We start from the raw sequence: 21308 nt of genomic DNA on the forward strand, positions 1-21308 counted from the left end.
GGGGGGAACCACCTCTCTCGTGTGTCTCCAGACTCTCTCACGCGCATACATCACCTGGGGGGATAATGGGGCACCAATGAGAAGAGACCAGAAGAAATCCGTGGCAATCGCTCTCACCAACGGGGGATCGGAAACAATAACTCCATCCTGTGTCCACGTAGCCTGCGAATATGGTCTCTCCTCTTGTGAGGGCCAGCTATCTCAAAGAAGTTTCCAGTAACTCTGTCACCGACCTGAGTCCAGAATGAGGCCCTGGCATGGTATCTATACTCAACCCTCCTCTCCTCAATGGACCGAATCTCCGTCCGGGCAGCAGCGATCTGACTCTCAATCCACGGGAAGTCCGGGGAACTCTCCTGAAGACGCTGTAAAGAGGCCAGGCCCCTCCTCATACTCCTCTCCTGCTCCCGAAATCCCTCCAATCTCCTCTGGGCTACCTCCTATAAGAAAATACTGACCTCCCCAAGGCCCTCATCCGAAGTGCACGCTGCAGATCCTGAGGAAAAGTCTAGACCCGCCCATATCTGCTCAATCCGGCTACAAATCTCAGGGTCCTGAATGAGGCTGTCTGGAATCCTGGAGCTCGCATGTTTGTCATGCCTCCATGGGTCCTCTAGGGATAGAATAAGTGAGGCATGATCTGAAAATGTAGTGCCTACCAGAATACCAACCGCTGCAAGCCCACTCGTCAACATAAAACCTGTCCAGCCAAGAGAGGTTGGGGCCAGTGCTCTGCCTATCTGATCGAGAAAAGCTAAGACTCCCAGGGTCCTCTAGGGATAGAATAAGTGAGGCATGATCTGAAAATGTAGTGCCTACCAGAATACCAACCGCTGCAAGCCCACTCGTCAACATAAAACCTGTCCAGCCAAGAGAGGTTGGGGCCACTGCTCTGCCTATCTGATCGAGAAAAACTAAGACTCCCAAGGTTGCGCCCAAACTCTAGAAGATGCCAAGGGTCCTGTCCCCTAAGAATCAGTATCATCTCCCATGCAGAGTACTCCACCCCTGAGACAGTGGCCGTGCCACCTCCAAGTTTGTCCTCTCCAGCCTCTATCATGTTGAAGTCACCGCCCATGCACCAAAAATCACCCTAGGGAAGGGCTTGTCGGACAGTGCTCCAAAAGACGGCTCTACCTACAGCCGCATTCGGGGCATAAATGTTGAGGCAGCCAACGCTATCCTCTCCGATCAGAATGGTAACCCACTGAGCACGTCCTAGAACTATGACTCTTGATCCTATCACAGACGGTAGAAGCTGCTCGCTGACAGAGAGACACTCCTCCCTGCGTTCCTGAAGGGCCGAAGGATGAAGACCCAAAAGTATGACTCCTACCTGGTAGAATCTTCCCGCAGCGGCGGGTACGCCCCAGGGATTCCATCACTCTCCCGATGGCACCACCAATCACTGGGAGAAGAGGAAGGTATTCCTTCTTGAGGCGTGGAAAACAGACTGTCACGAGAAAGCCTAAAACTCCAGCTAATGGGTCAAATGTCAAGTCGAAGCCGTGCTGCCACCGTGCAAAGAAGGCATGGGCCGTACGCAGTGCAATGGGGCTCAACTGCATGACAAGATCAGACGCCGCTGGTGAGTCGAACTCAACCTGGTAGTAGCTGCGCCCCAAAGGATGAATATCTGCGCTCTTTGCTGGCGCACCTAGGAGGCTAGCCTGAAGAAGATCTCTGAGTTGGCCACGCGCGGGGCGGCTACCGACAATCTTGCATACCAGAGTGGAGGCCTCTACGGATGGGACAGTCATAGCGAGAAGCTGCAGGTCCGCTTCGGAAAACGAAAGGCAGGTAACAGCGGCCTCAGTCGGGGGAGACAAAGCGGCTACCATGGAGTCCTCCTGGGGGTGAAGACCAGAACAGGCCAAAACTTGCCAGAGAAGAAGGAGGAGGAGGAGGAGGAGGAGGAGGAGGAGAAGAAGAAAGAGAAGAAGAAGAAGAAGAAGAAGAAGAAGAAAGAGAAGAAGAAGAAGAAGAAGAAAGAGAAGAAGAAGAAGAAGGAGAAGAAGAAGGAGAAGAAGAAGAAAGAAAAGAAGAAAGAGAAGAAGAAGGAGAAAGAGAAGAAGGAGGAGGAGGAGGAGGAGGAGGAGGAGAAGAAAGAAGAAGAAGAAAAAGAAGAAGAAGAAGAAGATGAAGAAAGAGAAGAAGAAGAAGAAGAAGAAAGAAAGAAAGAAGAAGAAGAAAGAAAGAAAGAAAGAAAGAAGAAGAAGAAGAAGAAGAAGAAGAAGAACGAAAAGAAGAAGAAGAAGAAGAAAGAAAAGAAGAAGAAGAAGAAAGAAAGAAAGAAGAAGAAGAAGAAAGAAAAGAAGAAGAAGAAGAAGAAAGAGAAGAAGAAGAAAGAAAGAAAGAAGAAGAAGAAGAAGAAGAAGAAGAAGAAGAAGGAGAAAGAAAAGAAGAAGAAGAAGAAAGAAAGAAAGAAGAAGAAGAAGAAAGAAGAAGAAGAAGAAAGAAGAAAGAAAGAAAAAGAAAAAGAAAAGAAAGAAAAAAGAAAAAAGGAAAAAAAGAAGAAGAAGAAGAAAGAAAGAAAGAAAGAAAAGAAAAGAGAAGGAAAAAGAAAAAGAAAAAGAGAGAAAGAAAGAAAGGGAAAAAAAGAAGAAGAAGAAGAAGAAGAAAGAAAGAAAAGAAAAGAGAAGGAAAAAGTAAAAGAAAAAGAAAAGAGAAAACGAAAGAAAGAAAGAAAAATAAAAAAAGAAAAAAAAAGCAAAGGGAAAGGGGCGGCAAAAGAAAAAGCAGCGAAGGGAGAGGGTGGGGGGGAAGGCAGCGAAGGGAGAGGGCGCAGGGACAACAGGGGCAGGTCACGCTACGGCTGTTTCCAAGCACAGGAATACAATGATACTTGCTATCTCACTTGGCCCCCGTGGTTGTTTTTTCTTTAACTAATTCAAGGATCTTTTTCCCGGAAAGAAAGAAAAAAAAAAAGCCAAGTCAAAGTCAATATTGATGACGCGGCACAAGATCCTAATGCCGAGCACACCATGGGGATGACCCACAAGGAATCTCTCACCTACCAATCCAAGTCCAAATCCAAATCCAACGAACCCCAAACTCGTAAATAGGGTACAGAGGTGATGCATGTAGATGACCAAGCTTATGGTGTTCAGCTGTAAGTTTCTTGCCCAAACCTAGGGTAGAAACAGCCCACAAAGGCCAAACAGGGGAGTATGAGCCAGGACAGGTCTACATCAGCAAGGAAGTATGGTAACAACTTGCAGAACAGTAGTAGTACGGCAATCCAGCCAGTCGCACGGTACACAATAGTAGATCAGGCAGTGGTGCTCAGGCAGTGGTGCTGTCCGGTTCAGGTGGCGGCACTGTATTGATCAGGTGGCAATTTTGTTGGCGGCCCTGAGATCAGCAGCAGCAGCACTTGGTCGTGGCGGTGCTGAGATCAGCAGGCACAGGCGGCGGTTCTGTTGGCGGCAGCCAAGCGGCTGGCGGCAGCACTGGCTAACATTGGCTCGCACAGCGCGCTAGTGGCAGCGCATAGTTGGTGCAGTTTGACGGAAGACGACGCACAAGTAGGGTAGCGAAGGAGGTCCAAGCCGAGACGGCCAGTACAGCAGCTGGCGGTGCTAGCAGATGGTGGTGGCACACAGGTAGGCGACGCTGGCCACTAGACAGCGGACAACAGGCAGACGGCTGTATAGTTCCAAGCTTCGATGGGTGACGCCCACACTTGGAGGTCGATGATGATGATGAACTTTACACCTCCATGATCATGATGAAAAGTTCATGCTAGTTTTATACCCGAGGGGAGCCTTGCTTTTTGCCCAAAAAGCTAGCCAAGCTTTTGCTTTCCCATTTGCTTTGCTTTTGTCTTTTTTTTTTAACTTTATACAATAAATTATTACTCAAATATGGCCAGCTTTTCCAAAGTTCTTGTGCTTTGCTTTTCTGGTTATAGGGCCTTCCTTTTTGGCCCTAGAGCTGCTTTTTTTGAAAGGCAGCTTTAAGCTTTTTGCTCCTGCTCAGTCCCCTCTTGCCAGTGGTGCTCCTAGCTCGTGGTCAACTCAATTTGACTTTTTTCTTTTTTCTGCTTTTTGACCAAAACTGGAGCTTTTCCATGTACAAACCTTATGGTCCCTATCCCCATGCCTTCTTTTACCTGTCCAATGTCCGGGCAAGGGTTCCATCATGTGAATAGAAGGCTAGGAAGGCCAAATAGTTACATGCGTCATGCTGTCGTGTCATGCTATCTTGAGTCCCTATAGTAGTAAAAACTTGGATTTGTTATTGTTCAGTTATCCCTAATATGATTAGGGATAGTTAAAAAACAGAAGACCCACACGTCCTAGTTGAATAGGCGATTTCCATCTTTTCCATGATATTACTGATAGATCTTGACGATAGAAACTCACCACTTGGGCAAACTTTAAGAGCCTTCTAAGGCTAGATTTTATTGGGTTTAGGGTTAGATTTGGGTTGGGCAATGACACATAGAATGCACAGTGAACAAAGCGACTGAAAGTGAGCTTGCAGGATGCACACACAATAACAAGATAATGAGATAAGGTACAAAGTAGAAGATGTGACCTTTCAAGGTCACTTACACACCATAAGGACGTGCTCACATACAAGGGAAAAAAACCTTTGATATACAAAGATAAAAAAATGCCCCGTGTGGAGAATTATTACTCCTGGTTCACATGTCACTACTATAAACTTACAAATCTCCCCTATAGTGACGATGTGAACATGTACAAAGTAACTCCAGATCAATTTTCAAAAGGTAGTAAGCCCAAAGCTTTGCACAAAAGCTTTGAACTTTTCTCTAGGCAAAGCTATTGGAGAATGCACAGGTGGAAGCAAAAAAATGAACAAGAGAGAGAGTAGAGAGAGCTTGTGGACAAGATCACCTTTTATATTAGCATGAAGGATTTAAAATGGCAATTAGCCAGCAAGAGATGTTGAACTTGTGCAAAGGAATGGATGAATACAAGTGATGATGAGAGGCCCCTTTTATAGTGAAGCAAGGAGGCTGACCGACTGATTGAGAATGCACAAGCGGAAGCATAAACAAGACAAGAGAGAGAGTAGAGAGAGCTTGTGGACAAGATCAAGGTGGTTCCAAACGTAATTAACGATACGTTTAGTGCGTTTGGAAAACGTGCTGAAAAGATTCCAAACGTAGCGAACGCTGCCCCCGATATATATATATATATATATATATATATATATACAAAATTTATAGTTTACTTATAAAATTTTGAAATATGAAGTTTGAAGATTCATCAATGAACATTAAAGCACTTACTAATACTATACTGTTAAGATTCTAGAAATGGGATTGATCATGGTGAAGGACATAGATTAAGCATAAGATTAAGGTGGATTAAACCACACTAAAAACTCCATGAGAGAGAGAGATTGCACACTCAACACTATTCCCTTGTATTGCATATGACAATGAACCATACAATGATATAGGCTCTCTAGCCTTATCCCACTTTACACATCATCATCCATGTGGCAACTCCTTTTCCACTCTTTTGGTCAACTCTCACACACCATGCAATATTACATGTGGCATTCTTATCTTGCCACAATATCTTGCACCTCTAGGGTGCTTTCCCACATACACACAACACCGCGATTACATTTCTCAACACCCCCTCTTAATCGAGGTGTTCCACAACTCACCCATCATCCATCACCCATATCAATGTAGCATTGCACAAACGCAATCGCTATCTCTCAACACACCCCCTCAATGATACATTGGAGTGTCCATCAACCAAACATGTGTGCGCGTGTCTACCATCTTAGACACCTAGTCCATTTTGGGCCGACTTGCTCACAGCGGAACCACTGAGTCCGATTTGAACATGGAAGTTCAGGTGGGAACCAACCCATGCGCATGCACCTCACACGTGCATCACTCATGCACACATCACACGACAACCATTTCGAGCTTCTAGGTGAGCTCGGGCATGGTTACCCTCATACCATGGGTGAATACATATCTCGTTTTGAGCACGCAAGCTCGGGCACAATTTGCCCTCATATACATGGGTGAAACAAATACAATCCTTTTTATGCATGTGCAAGGGCAGGGCACCCATCAAATCCAATTGAGAGAGAGAGAGAGAGAGAAAATTTCACGGCTTTATTTTTACAAGCCGATATATGCACGCTATTTCAGGGCTATGGAGAGATAAAACCATACAATTCTACAAGGGTTTACTTTGGGTTTCTTTACACCACACATTTAAAGATTAACGCCTTTAAAAAAAATAAAAAGATCTTTGAACAGGCGTTGAATGCGCCAGCTGGACCGCCGACGAGCCGAATGCTGTTGCAGTCGGATTCCCTGACACACACAGGGTCGTCTTCCTCCTCACGACTGCTTCTCTCCTCGGCTACCTCTGCTCAGTTCTATGTTGCGTCTATTTGCCATAGCTAAGACTTCAAGTCTTGCTCAGTCTACCTGCGCTGCGTCCGCCTTGCTGTGCTTGTACACTATTGATTTGTTGTTCGCTACTCTTCTCTCCAGCGCAACGTTGTGTCAGTTACCTTGCTTCAGTTCGCTACTGTTGTCCTTGCTTCAGTTCGCTACTGTTGTCCTTTTGCAGGCTTTGCTTTTGACGATTTAGCTCCACCTCATGAGCATCTTGTTGTGCCTTGAAAGTAAGACATTCCCTCCTTAAAGCATCTTCCCGTGTTTCAGCTTCTTGTAGCTTCCTCTCTGCAATACCATGCTTGCGACTTGTCTCTACCTGCAAAGCATCTACTGCGTGTAACTTTGACTCTCCTAAAAGAGCCTTCTCTGTCGTTCGAGCAACTAGGTCCCTTGCTTTTCTGCCCTCATCACCATGCTCTCTTCTCTTACTTGCATGCTCTACCCAGTTGCATCCTCTTCAAGCTCCATCATTGAGCTTGTAAAAAAACCTTCTCTCGGTTGCACCTCATTTGTCCTTTCATGGACAAGGCTTCACACTCTTTGCTGCTGCGATTTCTTACATTGATGTAATTGGCATTACACACCAACTACCTCTTCTTTGCCTCTTGAACCCCTTGCATGAGGTTCACATTGACCACTAACATGGCCATAATGAGCTCCTAATTGAGCTCCACAATGCATGCTATCTTGCATGCTCCTTCAAGGGTTCTTTCTTTGAGTTTCTCCCTATGAGAAACCAGAGGTGCATTCACATGTAAAAGTTTCCACTACTTCCACCACTCACTCATTTTCTATGAGCAAACACATGTGCATCCTCCTCTTGATGCACATACATGGACTCCATCTTGAGCCTCAAACCTTACTTGCTTCAGCCAAGCAAAACATGCACCTTAAAGCATGCTCTTTGCCCAAATGCAAGAGCCATGGGACCAGCAACCCTTCAACATTGAGCATTCTTCCATGCTCAAACACAAAACTTTGAGGCAAAACTTTACAAAACCAACCTTCTTGAGGCATAATCAGCAGCATATCTTCTCTTGACAGCTTCTCCTTGATGGTGATGAAGACTCCATAGCCTTCATAATGCTGAAATCTCCATTTTCAGCTTCCTTGATGATGAGCAAGCTCTCCATGTTGCAAAACTCCATTTGCAACTCTCTTGGGCAGCTTCTTTGATGTTTGATGAAGACTCCATAGTCTTCATAATGCTGAAATCTTAATTTTCAGCTTCATAGGCAGCTTTGAACTCCTCTCTCAAATGCAAATAGAGAACAATAATAGAGTGTGCATAGATTTTTTTTAAATGAACCATAATAACATGCTTAATCAAACAAACACACAAACAAGCTAATATACATAATAAACACCATGACCAAGAGCCCATTTGGCTCTGATACCATGCTAAGATTCTAGAAATGGGATTGATCATGGTGAAGGACATAGATTAAGCATAAGATTAAGGTGGATTAAACCACACTAAAAACTCCATGAGAGAGAGAGAGAGATCGCACACTCCACACTATTCCCTTGTATTGCATATGACAATGAACCATACAATGATATAGGCTCTCTAGCCTTATCCCACTTTACACATCATCATCCATGTGGCAACTCCTTTTCCACTCTTTTGGTCAACTCTCACACACCATGCAATATTACATGTGGCATTCTTATCTTGCCACAATATCTTGCACCTCTAGGGTGCTTTCCCACATACACACAACACCGCGATTACATTTCTCAACATATACAACCTTTAGTTTCAATTTTGCGGGAGGGAGAGAGAGAGAGAGAGAGAGAGAGAGAGAGAGAGACTTGAGCGTGTGCGGAGGGGGAGAGAGAGAGAGAGAGAGAGACTTGAGCACCGCATCGAGACGCCCGTAGGAGCGCTGCACAAAGGCTGCCACACGCACGTAAGGAAAAGCGGAAAAAAAAACAACATTGACTTGTGTCCGTTTTTTTAACCTATAAAATCAAAAGTACACGTTCAATACGTTTCCAAACGTTAGTGAACATTCCAAACGTTTGGATTACATCCAAACGTAGTTTGGATGTAACTATGGACAAGATCATCTTTTATATTAGCTTGAAGCTTTACAATGGCAATAGGCCAGCAAGAGAATGTTGAACTTGTGCAAGGGAATGGATGGAATAGTAAATAATGAGAGAACTCCTTATATAGTCCATGTGAGAGCTGGCCGACTGGCACAGGACAAATAAATAGGAAAAAATATATAAAATATCCTAAAATAGGTACATCCCCAAAACACTAAGATCCATAATTTCTGACACTCCCTCTACAGCTCATAGTGTGCAAGAGTCGGTAGAAGATAAGCCGATAAAGATACAACCATAGACCCTCTAGCACCGCGAATACTGGAATCACCTTGGAGAGACCATCCACCAACCTGTTTCCTCGAAACAAAATGCCACCACGAACAGCAAGAAACTTTGCTTGGCTACAAATTCCCACACAAGTGTGCAGTGAAATCCAAGAATAGATGATGAGCTAATGGACATACCATGCCCATAATCCCCAGTAGTGGACAGAACACATCACGTCTCAAAAGCCTTAAACAATGAACTCGGAACACATCCAGTTCATAACCTCTGCTATACAAAAGATAACCATGTCCTGCCAAATGTCTAATGCTCGGAACTCCGAATCACGGACCCCATGCACCAATAAGTGGAGCTATAATCAATCCGTCTCCCATCCACAAGCCTCCTCTGGCTAGAAGCACATGGGGGAAAACTGCATGTGTACTAGAGAAGTACACCATCTGGGTTCTCCTGAGCTGGAAGCACCCTGGGAGTCCTAGAAGTGGTACTAGAATCTATACCACTATTCTATGTCATGTCTTTGTCTTTTCTCTGAGATGAAGCCTTGCCCTTGGTCTTGTCCTTCTTCTTGGACAAACAATCCTTGGATAGATGTCCTCTTTTCCCGCAAGAGAAGCAGCGACTCCGACCTTTCTTCTGAACCAAGGAAAGTACCTGGTCAGAACTGTTGACTAACACCTTCAACTTACCCTGTGAAACGAGAACGAACTCCTCCTCCAAAAGAAGGGAGCTAAGATCATCAAAATCCAACTAAGTGGATGTGACCTCGCACCGCAAAGATCGAGAATCACATCATAGTCTGGAGGAAGCTTGGTGAAGATAAGAGCAACCAACTGAGAAGAGGACAAAGCAACACCCATAGCCAATAACTGGTCATGGATAACCTTGGTCTTCATGAGGAACGACTGCATGGAATTGCCTTCAAGAAATAACAAACCGTTGAGCTGCCCTTGCAAGGTAACTGCCCTCATCAACGAATCTCGAGCAAAGAGATCCTCCAATTTAGACCATACCTATAATGAGCACTGGTGAGAGTTTGCACTGCCAGTGAGACCTCCTTTGTGATGATTCGCACAAGCATAGAATGCGCCTTTGAGTCCCGATTCTCCCCGTCTTGTAATTCCGCAACAAATTCATCCTCCTGATCCTGAGTCCGCCTCCTAGAGTTCTGAGGATGCTCGGGCTTCCTCTCAATGCCCTGAACAATATCCCACAAACCCTTGTGGATGAATCAGATGGCTCAACTGAATCCTGGAGACTGAGCGTAGCACCCATCTCAAGAGGCGTTGCAAATAGGCTTATAGTCCTCCTCTTTAGCAACAAAACAATGCCATCATCACGCTAAAAAATTGAATGCTGAGTAATAATGCAATGGACCCATCTATCATGTCAAATGATGCATGTAATACAGCTTTGAAAGCTGAAATCTGATCATCATTAGGACCTACGAGCAACATGTCATCCACATATGGGATGAGTATCATCAAATCTTCCCCATCCTTCCGAACATAAGAGGGTACTCTCGTCAAACTATTTTAAAACTTGTGAGCAATTAAGTATGTATGTATCTTCTCGTATCAAGCTCTTCGAGCTTGCTTGAGACCATAGAGTGCCTTTCTCAACTTGCATACCCCTGACCAAGCACCACAAAACCAATGGGCTGCGAGACATATACTTCCTCATGCAAATCCCCATTGAGTAAAGCGGTTTTGATATCCAGTTGATACAATTCCCATCCCCAGTGAGCTGCCAATGCAAATTGCAATAACACACCTGATGGTAGTCATGCATGAAGTGGGAGAAAAGGTCTGGTCATAATCAATGCCCTTCTGCTAAGCATGACCCTTTGCCACAAGTCTTGCTTTGTACCTATCAATGGTACCATCACATTATCTTTTGAGTTTGAAAACCCATTTCGTGCCAATAGCCTTCTTGCCATAGGGTAAGTAAACCAAATCCCAAGTGTCATTACACTATATGGAATCAAATTCATGTTGCATGGCACTCATCCAATGCTGATTTTCTCGTGCACCCTCATAAGATCTGTAGCTCCTCATTATTGGGAGCATTCTGACAACAAATCTAGTCCTCCAAGAGAGTGGAGTTGTGAGTTTGTTGTCCTACAAAGTTTGCAACAGCCATATGGGACAACGGGATGGTAGAGACAGCAGCCCTTGGTTTCCTTGTTGTAACCCACAAATATGCATTTTACAACCTTGTCATCAAGTTTGGTATGGTGTTGCTCACACACAAGGCCATAAGTCAAACACCCAAACACCCACATGTCTTCAATGCCTTGGTTGGACATATGTTAAGCACATATGAAGCACATGCAACAACATCCATCTAGAACCTGTGGCAACTTTTGTGCCTTAACCATGCATCCTGCCATCTCCATAAGAGATCTGTTCTTCCTCTCAGCCACACCGTTTTGCTGAGGTGTGTATGGCACCGTGTATTGATGTGTTAGGCCTCTTTCCAATAAATAAGCATTGAAAGCATGCCCCCCACCCCCCCCCCCCCGCCCCCCCCCGCGGATCTATATGTAGGGTCTGAATTTTCAGATTTATCTCATTCTCAACCATAGACACAAAGCGTTGAAAGTACATAAACACATGTGACTTTGCCTTTACTGGATAAATCCAAGCAAATCTTGAGAAGTCGTGAATGAATGTGGCAAAGTACATGTATGCTCCCCAAGATGGTGTCATGGGACTACAAACATCAGAATGTATGGGCTGTAATTTCCCAACAGCCCTGACCCAACCATCTCTGGTGAATGGTTTCCGATGCATTTAGCCCAAAACACACCCCTCATTTACATATTTAGGCAGTGTTGCTAACGATGGCATCTCTAAAACTATCTAATGCCTTTGTAAAAGCATCAAACTGCTAAAGTTCACATGTCCAAAATGTGCATGCCAAAGCTCTGCATCAGCCATAGCAGATGTGGCAGCCACTGCATGTGCAGCATAAGCAACTCTATCATATTTGTCTAACCTGTATAACCCATGGCATCATGTAGTAGATGTCACAATGATATCACCATCATTTGTGTCATGCAATGTACATTTGTCATGAACGAATTCTACCACAAGACTTGCTCTTGTGATGGCAGGCACTAGAAACAAATTTTTTCTTAATGCCAAGTACATATAACACTTCCGACATAGCAATAGTCCCACCATTAGTGGCAATGAACACTACTTGGCCAACACCCTTCTCAGGATATGAAGAGTTGCTAGCACATGAAACACTTCTGCCCTTGGGTGCACGCCCAAGAAAAGTAAACAAGTGTTTTCTCGACATAGTGTGCCGAGAGGCACATACTGATGTGGATTCTTTGTTTGTGGGCTACGTAGTGTTTACCAGATATTTCTACGAGGGATTGATAGCACAAGAGTGGATTTTGCTATCCATTTTGCTATGATCTTTGTTTGAGACTATGGACGGCATGAGTGTCTCAAAGATCCCCTCTGATCACCACAGTTCACTTAGTTTAATCCTAAAAAAGCCATCCATAATTTTTTCCAATCTTTAATCCATCAACAAGGATATTCCGTCAGAGCTAACGGTGGTTTGACCACAATCAAATAAACAGCTATTTAAAGTTGTTATTACTTTCTTGTTCACTCGTTGATCTTGTTTATTTCGAAATTACTCATTTATAACCTTAGTTCCAAATCTTTGGGGTGGTCTTATTTGTTATTCTCGTGGACCATGGACAAGATTGTACACAGTTCTTTGTTGTAGTGCACAAGTTTTAGATCTCAAGGAGTTCTGTTTTGTATATTCTCACATATGAGAATCCAACCGAGTTTCTTAGCTTTATGTTGAGGTTCAGTGCTGCTTCATGTTGCATGAATACTGTGAAGACTCCATTGAGTCACAACCCCAGAAAGCATGTCTTGAACATTGTCAAGACCAATTCGCTAATGAGATTTTTTTTCTTGTTGGATGTCTATCGATTTCACTTAGTGTTACCGTGTGATAGCTAGAAAGTTGTCATGTTGAAGATTTCCAATAGGATATCCTTGGGGTGCACTAGGTTATCGTAGTTTAACTAGAAGTAGTAGACTGTGTGATTAAGGTTATAGAGAATAGATTTCATTTCTCGAGAGCAGGCAACCAATTGATAAACTACAAGCTCTGGTTTATTTTATGAAGTTCGTTCACATGTGTCTACACCAAAGCTGTATCGTTGAGACGACATCTTTATGAATCTGTTGTGTACATGGATGGGCCATTATCAGAATCCTTTTGGTTCACATGTATGCTGTAGCCCCTTTAGAAGCATATGTGGCTAATCCTCTCGAGAATTGTTCGGTACATTTGTGGTATACCTTCTCGGGTGAAATTTTTGGTATTTCACGAGTCGCATTAGGCGCAATTAGAGCACCTATGACTTGTTTTGAGGTTTTTGAGACGTGAATCCCTAGAATCTCAAATATTTGGGAAGAAGCTCTTTGAGAGAACTTGATTTCCAAGAGGTTTTGGATCCCTAGATTTAGGAGCGAGCATTGGTTTGTGAATTCAAAGGGTGGGAGATTGTAGCATGTAGCCGGTATGATCGTGTAACACACAGCAAGGCCCTCTTTATACCTCTATGTTTGAGTGAGTGAGTAAGTAACTCACTTTAATTCTGGCCCCATCCCACAAGCAAGAGTATTTTCTTTTATTACTTTTGAGAACTTCTTTACAATGCATACTTTAAAACGAACTTACTGATGAAGTTGACTGTGGAATGCCAAATGCAAGGATGAAGAAGACCAAATGTCAGCTGAACCATCATCTAGTCTGAAGGCACTTTAGAAGACACTTTGGGAGCCAATATGCACACCTAGATCTCCTAAGAGAATGCGGGACTGATGGCTGAATGCTGGAGATAACTTCTGGCTGCCCTGGACTATGGTACCCTGAGGATGCTCTGCTAAAAGATATGTATGCACAAGTCGTGGGACTTAGGCACACAAGTTTACTCCTTTGTACACTGCTCAATTAAGCAAGAGTGAGATGCTTTTATGAATGGGACTGAGGGCTGCTTATATATGCAAACCCACTACTAGTCAGCCACTTCATATGCTGTCGGCCGATTGATTTATGCCCATGACAGGCTGAATAAGATGTTTAAGCTGTCACTTTCATACATGTGTGACTGCGGACCTACTCTGATGGTTGGCCGACTAGCTCCTCCCATGCTGTCCATGCTGGTCGGTGACTGGGCATAATGCCAAGGCTGTCCCTTTGTGGCTCTTGGGAAACCCTTATGGTAGCCTGCCTAAGGCTGGCCCGAAGGCTAAGCCTAAGGCCCTTTGTGCCTAAAGCTTCTACATGCTTGTTAACACTCTATCCCAAGATAACCTACATGCAACTATTCTCCCAATGGGATAAGTGACACATACCAACACCTAAGGCTCCAGATGCGACCTACGTAGCTGGTGCCTAACATGTCCTTGGACTAGGGCTCACAATGCGGTCACAGCATACAACAAACTAAATCCCTACAGGGTTCTACTGCTCTACAAGTTTAGCACTAATGATGAGCCAATGTGTCACATAGCACCTCCCTCTTGCTTAGCTTGGTGATAGTTGTATGGCTACCAAGTAGTCCGCCAAAATCAAGGGGTACTCCTAGAAAAACTCCTTGTCGAGCCAAACGACTTTGTGAGTGCCTCCATCCTTGAACTTGGTGTAGAATTGTCTCAATCTTCGACCAAAACCATGCTTCCACATATGGAGGAGAATCCACTCGGACTCAATTACTTCTCCCTTGTCGACCACTTCAAATTACTCCTCATCCGGAATTTTGTGCAAAGGTGGTCCAACATAAGGCTTCAACCATGAGAGGTGGAAGACATCATGCATAGTCCAACTATCTGGTAACTTCAACTTCATGGAGAAATCACTAATCTTCTTCACAATGGGAAATGGGCCAAAACTTTGAAAAGAGAGCTTGGGGCAACACTTCCCATTTGCTTCAACCGTTGCTTCATGAAGCAAAGAAACATGCGATCCCCCTCCTTGTAGTTGACATCTCTTCTAGATTGATTGGCCGACCTGGTGTATGCTTTTTGTGCTTTGGATAGGTGCTCCTTAACGCACTGAATAATCTCTGAAAATGTCTTTGTAGTTTTGTTGGCCTCCAATAATGTGAGACCATCCTCGTAAGAAGAGATGAGAAACAATGGCCAAATGTTGCCTCATATAGAGTCCAACCAATACTGGATGAATAAGTGTCATTCAAGATAGCCTGCACCAATGGAAGAATTGTTTTCATTTTGATTGTTGGTCATGATTGAGAACATCAAAGACTAGCTAATTATAAATATCTATTTGACCATCCGATATTGTTCTGCAACTGAAAGGCATTGGACGATTGTGAAGTGAACTTGGGATCTCTGTCTAATGCAATTGTCCGTGGCATACCACAAACGGGATACCAAAGTCAAATAAAGAGGCAAGCAATGTCTTCTGTTGTGGCCGTCTGCTTGTTGCAAGGAATGAGCATGCAAAACTTTCTGAACCGATCAACAATGGTCATCCGCTCTGTATTCTTTAGCTGTGTTGAAAGAGGCCCTACAAAGTCCATGCTAATATCCTAAAAAGGCCCTATGGAAATATGCAAATATTGAAAAAGCAACTCAACTTGCTTCAAGTGTGGAACCTTTGCTTTTTGGAAAATCTGGCATGCTTGGACATATTGGTGAATGTCCCTTCTCATTTTTGGCCAGTACAACAGTCACTCTAGCTTCTCCGAAGTATTGTTTATACCGCGATGACACCTAACACGAGAATCATGGGCATCATGAAGAAGTGCTTATCTTTTCTCCCTTAGTACACATAGCTATTTTTTGTAGAACAACGAGCCATCTTGAATTGCATAGTAGCCTATTTCAGTTCTAAACTCAGAGCCAAATTATACTGAGCAGTGAGTCCCGAATTCCGAAGAATCCGCATAGTGTGCCTTCATCCTATTTAAATCTTTACCTTGAATCTCAAGCACAATGAACTCCTGCATGGTCTGAATGGTGGTCTTTCGGCTAAGTGCATTAGCAAAAACAGGGTTATGCTTGCCAGGGATATACTCAATCATGCCTCCAAACTGTTGGAAAAGTTGACTCCACCTGGCTTGCCTATCACTCCAGTAGGCACTAGGCATGGTTTATAACCATTTAAGTGCCACGTGATCCATCTTTATGATGAATTCCCTACCACCATAAAGGAAAGGTTTCCAATGCTTAAGTGATGTAATCACTCCCAATAGCTCCTTGTCATATACCGAATAGTTTCTTTTGGTAGCATTCAACTTCCGACTGTGATAAGCCCAATCCATCCTGCTGTAAAATAGCACCAGTGTGACGAGATTACTAGCGCCGGTAATAAACCTGAACACATCATTCCATGATGATGACAGCTTAAGAACTCGTGCTTCTGAGGAAACTTTCTTCAATGCATAAAACACCTAAAGAGCCCTGCCCATAATGGACACTTTCTGACGACGCGTCTTCACCCCCTTGAGCAAATTTGTGAGATATGCTACAAGGTCAAAAAATTTGGCCATGTGTGTATTGTAGGCTTGGTGAAGACCCACAAATGACCTAATTTCTTAAGCAATAAGTGTGATCTTGGTTGACCATTTATGGTTGTTATGGGTGCCACTAATTTAGCTACCAAGGACAAATTTATTGTGGGATTGTCAACTTGTTTTAAAGTACAAGAAAATTTTGGGAACCTATATTTGAGGGAGATGTTGTTGGGAATGTAGACTCTACAGGAATATAGATTGATGTGTAGCTAACTTGAAGGTTTGACGATGACATTGAGGTGGAAGTCTAGTTATATCAAGACGGAACAAAGAAGGAATTGATCACTTTGACCCAGCCTTATATGTGTCTAAAAGGATTTAATATGGGGTATATTTTCATGGTATGGGATGTTAGGGTCTATCGCATATAAGGTTTCTTAATGTACCTAAATTTTTATCCTTGGATGTCCTATTCCATGAGAATAGTAAACTTGAGGTGACCGGACTTGATTTAGAGAAATCAACTACCACCGAGACTCAACGCGCAGGCCGAGATCTGAGCGATGAGGAAAGCCTTCTAGGGCTCACCCCTTGGCTGGCAATGAACTTGCCCAAGAGGGCTCTGCTCTCAATAGTTGGATCAATGATACCCAGCCGACCACAATGGCAGGGCTGAATAATAACCCTCCAGGCCACCTTGGCCCTTGCAAGAGGGCTGTCTATCCCTGCCCAAAGAAACTTCTGGATGAGCCTATGCACCTATTCGAGGCATGCCTGAGAGAACGCCCAACAAGAGGTAATGTACCACATGGTAACTATGAGCACATGATTGGCCACCACCACTTGGCCAGCGACGGAGAGCCGTGCAGTGCTCCAAGAAAGAAGCTTCTTATGAATGCTCAAAAGAAGAGGGGCAAACTACTGCTCTGGCAAAATATCAATCCCCACTTGACATCCCAAATATCTAACCGGAGTGCCACAGAGAATCCACTGAAAAAGACTCAACTGGTCTCCAAGCCAAGGTGGGTGGGGATCCAACCCAAAAACCACATGACTAGTGCCAGTTGATCTAAGCTCGTGATGCCATGCAGAAGATCTTGATGGCCTGTGCAAATCTTTAAACTTCCTCTCCTGAGAGGTAGGCGGCAGTATCATGGGAATCGGGATTCTTTTACTTAACCATATGTGAGCCCCATTACTCCAAAGGGTGGACAATGGAACTTAGGCAGTTACATCAATGTATGGGCACAAGAATAATGGAAAGCGCCCATCTTCAACATGAAAAACATGTTTTTGGGAAACCTCCTGCCCACACTTGCGGGTGCACCTAGAAGGCAACTTACACCATTTTAATATGCGCACTGGGTAACCTGCATACAGCCCTCGTACTGCTCAACCTCTCTGTAGAACTCCCAAACAGCACGTCAGTCTCCCCTACCTGCTGGCCATACTGCAGCATCTGTACCTGCTCACCGTACTGCCGCTTCTGTACCTACTGGTCACCTCAGCCACTTCAACAAGAGTCTATGGGTCACAAGTGGAGGCCATGATTGGCCATAGTGTACACATGCACACGTGGTGTCTGCACATCGGCCTCAGCATTAAGAGTTTCGACTCTTGGGGTCACACAGACTCACACCCTGTGATACACTCACACGCACCCACACCTAATGCAGCATCTGCTCCTTAACCTCGGCAATAAGAGTCTCTGGGTCACAAGTGCGTGGTGGCGCAGCCATGCCCGACACACAAAGAGAGAGCAGAAGCACATGATTCACTGCTGAAATCTGAAGTACAAGATGCCCACAAATCTCCATCCAAACTAATGGGAGCTCAAATAGAGAGGCCAGCTAACCGTGCAGACTATGCAGAATTTGACCCAGAAGGATTCACAAAACAGATAGCAGTACATGAAACATAGTGGTCAAGAATGGGACCCTGCATAACAAGTGTACAAGTCCTAGAAGTCATGATCCACGATAAGTAAGTTAAGTAGCCTGCCCTTTTTGATTACCACACAATTAAACTAAAGTACATGCATAAATATGTGCACGTACGTGTGAGTGACATTAATTGCTTTGTACTTGTGAAGAATGTCAAAAAACAATGTGAGAGAGAGAAAAAGAAAGAAAGAAAGAAAGAAAGCTGTATTAAAGTCTTCTAGAGGCCGAACTCAACCTATGAGACAAATCAATGTACAATTGTCAATGTCCTCTGCATGTCCAGGAAAAAAAAAAAGGACAAAATAAACTATGAAAGTACTGAGCTAGTGGGGGGGGGGGGTGAGACCACATACAAGAGAGTCAACACTCGCACCTGAGTTGGGAATCGGTCAAGATAAAGAGGAAACGCTTGCTCATCTTGGAAATTGGCTACTTGTAAGATTTGTGATTTTAATGATCGCAGAGGATCAGTCTTTACCAACCCAACCTTCACCAAACATGCATATGTGAGGCTTTAAAGATTCCAAACAAACCAGAGAGATGTGCATGATTAAGGATCATCTACATTTAAGGCCAAAAAAAATACATGCATGTTTCACCAACCTCTATCTCAATAAAGTCATTTGTGTTGTTCTCATCCACCAATCCATAGCTGAAAAAACAAGAAGGGTTCCTAATCAGCCTGCCTTCGATTTATATTTCATGATCAAAAAAAAATTACACACACACACTTTTTTTTTGTAAAGCTTCATGTCATTAATTACAGGTGGGAAACCTCAAAACGAGGAAAACCCACCAAAAAAGACCACACTTTTTATTTACAAGTGGGAAACCTCTAAGCGAGGAAAACCCAGAAAAAGAAGAGTAACTATAGGCTTCACTACCTAGAAGCAATCAAAGTAAATCCTATAAGCATCAAGAGTGATGTCCCCAGCATCATAAGCAAAATGAAGCGCGTGACCAAGCGAGAACTTGAAGTAATGGAAGGGAACAATGTCATTGGCTTGGAACATGAGGTTGTTTCGAACATGCCATATGGTCCAAAAGACCCAGAATCGGACCCAGCTGAAAAATACAGCAAACTGAGACTGTGATGCTTGTAATACCCCAAAAAGCCAAAAGCATCTGTGAAAAATGCCCGAAGGGAAACGAAGGCGAAGAGCAGTCGAGACCCGGCGAATGAACGATCTGGAGCATACGCAACCCCATAGTAAATGTGGGACAGTCTCCTCAGTAGCTTTACATCGGACACAACGTGAAGGCGCAATATGACGTGCATGTAACAAGCTACCAACAGGAAGAGCACCAACCAAACAGCGCCACAAGAACAGGCGTTCTTTAAGAGGCAGATGACTTTTCCAAATGCGAAACAATGTACGTTTCCACCACATTGAAGATTTGGAGAGAGACCATAGCTGATTACCATGTCTGACTATCCATGCATCCGATTGCAAGAGGGCATAAACTGTCCCAGCTGAAATACATTTCATAGCAGTGGTTCCAAGATTCCAATCAGATAGACGGGAGTCCACATTCAAGGGAGGTAAAGGAGAAATATCAGCAATCATCCGCTGAATTTCTGTCCAAAGATGAGAATAATGGGATCCCAATTGAAAACGATCCGCCGCAACAGAGAAGGAAAGAACCTGACCAGTGTCATCCACCACCTGATGTATCTGACAAATTCCTTTTTGAGATAGAAAATATGCCTGACGAGGTGAACGGTCAACCAAAGTGGAAGAAAATACACGACTCCAATGCAAACTCTCTAGCCGCAGGGAATTGCCCATCAAAGATCGGGAACCATGCCATATCATATGTGAAGTAACTTCCTTCCAATCATTAATGAGAGAAGAAGTGAAAGGACATCCCGGAATGTGTCCTTCAAGTTTTCCACATATAAGATCCCAGTATGTGGGTTGCCAATGACCATAGAACGGCGTGACAATATGCCGACACAAATGGGACACCATGACAGTCCAGGGTTGCTGCTGATCCAACAAAACCGGCAAAAGCATAGCTTTCCTAGCCAAAACATGACGTCTCAAATCCAAAATATTTAGGCCTCCAAGGCGCTTAGGAGAGCATAACTTGTCCATGGATAACAATCTGAGGCCCTTTCCACGAGATGAAGTGCGCCAGAAATGCGCCAATATACTTGACATAAGGGACTTTAAGCGGGATTGAGACCAATATAGCAAAGGTAGATAAAACTGCACATAAGCTACAAGAATGCATTGCACAATTCTAAGACGCACATGAAGCGGCCATGTGGACAACTTCCAATAATGTAACTTGGAGTGCAAGCGCTCGGCTACCCAATCCAATTTCCGTGTAGCCGATACAGTCCAACCCAGCGGATAACCCAAATGACGAACTATAATGTTCGGAGGAACAAGTTCGCCTGGCCAAAGCAGCTTATGCCAATCATACTCAGTCAGAGCCAATAGTTTGGATTTACGAAAATTCACTTTGAGGCCTGCTGCCAATCCAAACAAATGAAGAGTATGCATAATTTGTTCCACATCATCTTGGTGATTGCGGGGCATAAAGAGAGAATCATCTGCATAAGCTTGTGCAATAAAATGTTTCCCAGAGGGTAATTTCAAGCCCTGCAATCTTCCAAACGAAGTCAAAGATTCCAAATACATAAGCAGGGGATGAGTAGCAATCGCATAAAGCAAAGCACTGAGAGGACAACCTTGCCTTACCGAACGTCCCAAATGCCAAGGATCTGTGAGAAAACCATCCAACAAACCGGCAGAGGTACTGTCAGCATACAAGAAATAAACCACAGAGGATAGCTTAGGGCCAAATCCCAGCCGAAGCATGGTATCTGCAATGTAATCCCAAAGAACAGTGTCAAATGCCTTTTCAATGTCAACCTGCATGACCAATACATCTTGTCGAGTGTATTTGGCATACTCCATGCCAATGATGACATTTGCTAGATTATCTGTAATTTGCCTTCGTGGAATAAAGCCATACTGAGATGGATGCAAACCATCATGCAAAAACCCTTTAAGTCTATTGACAAGCATTTTAGCCAGCAATTTATAAACCACAGGCATGAGCGTAATCGGCCTCC

At 43.9% G+C, this 21308-nt stretch overlaps 1 protein-coding gene across 1 annotated transcript in view; it reads right to left on the minus strand.

The window, feature by feature from the left end:
* The window catches only part of LOC147626793 (fructose-bisphosphate aldolase-lysine N-methyltransferase, chloroplastic-like), a 142871-nt gene that overhangs the window by 37093 nt on the left and 84470 nt on the right, over nt 1–21308 (minus strand). The window contains exons 9-10 of the mRNA XM_086815345.1: nt 18824–18872; nt 18594–18707 (exon numbers count right to left, since the gene is read on the minus strand). Coding sequence (XP_086671471.1) covers nt 18594–18707; nt 18824–18872 — 163 coding nt within the window. The remainder of the gene's footprint in view (nt 1–18593; nt 18708–18823; nt 18873–21308) is intronic.

The sequence above is a fragment of the Cibotium barometz genome, chromosome 21 (assembly GCF_041138505.1).
Source record: "Cibotium barometz isolate CiBa-2024 chromosome 21, ASM4113850v1, whole genome shotgun sequence".
NCBI classification, from domain to species: Eukaryota; Viridiplantae; Streptophyta; class Polypodiopsida; order Cyatheales; family Cibotiaceae; genus Cibotium; species Cibotium barometz.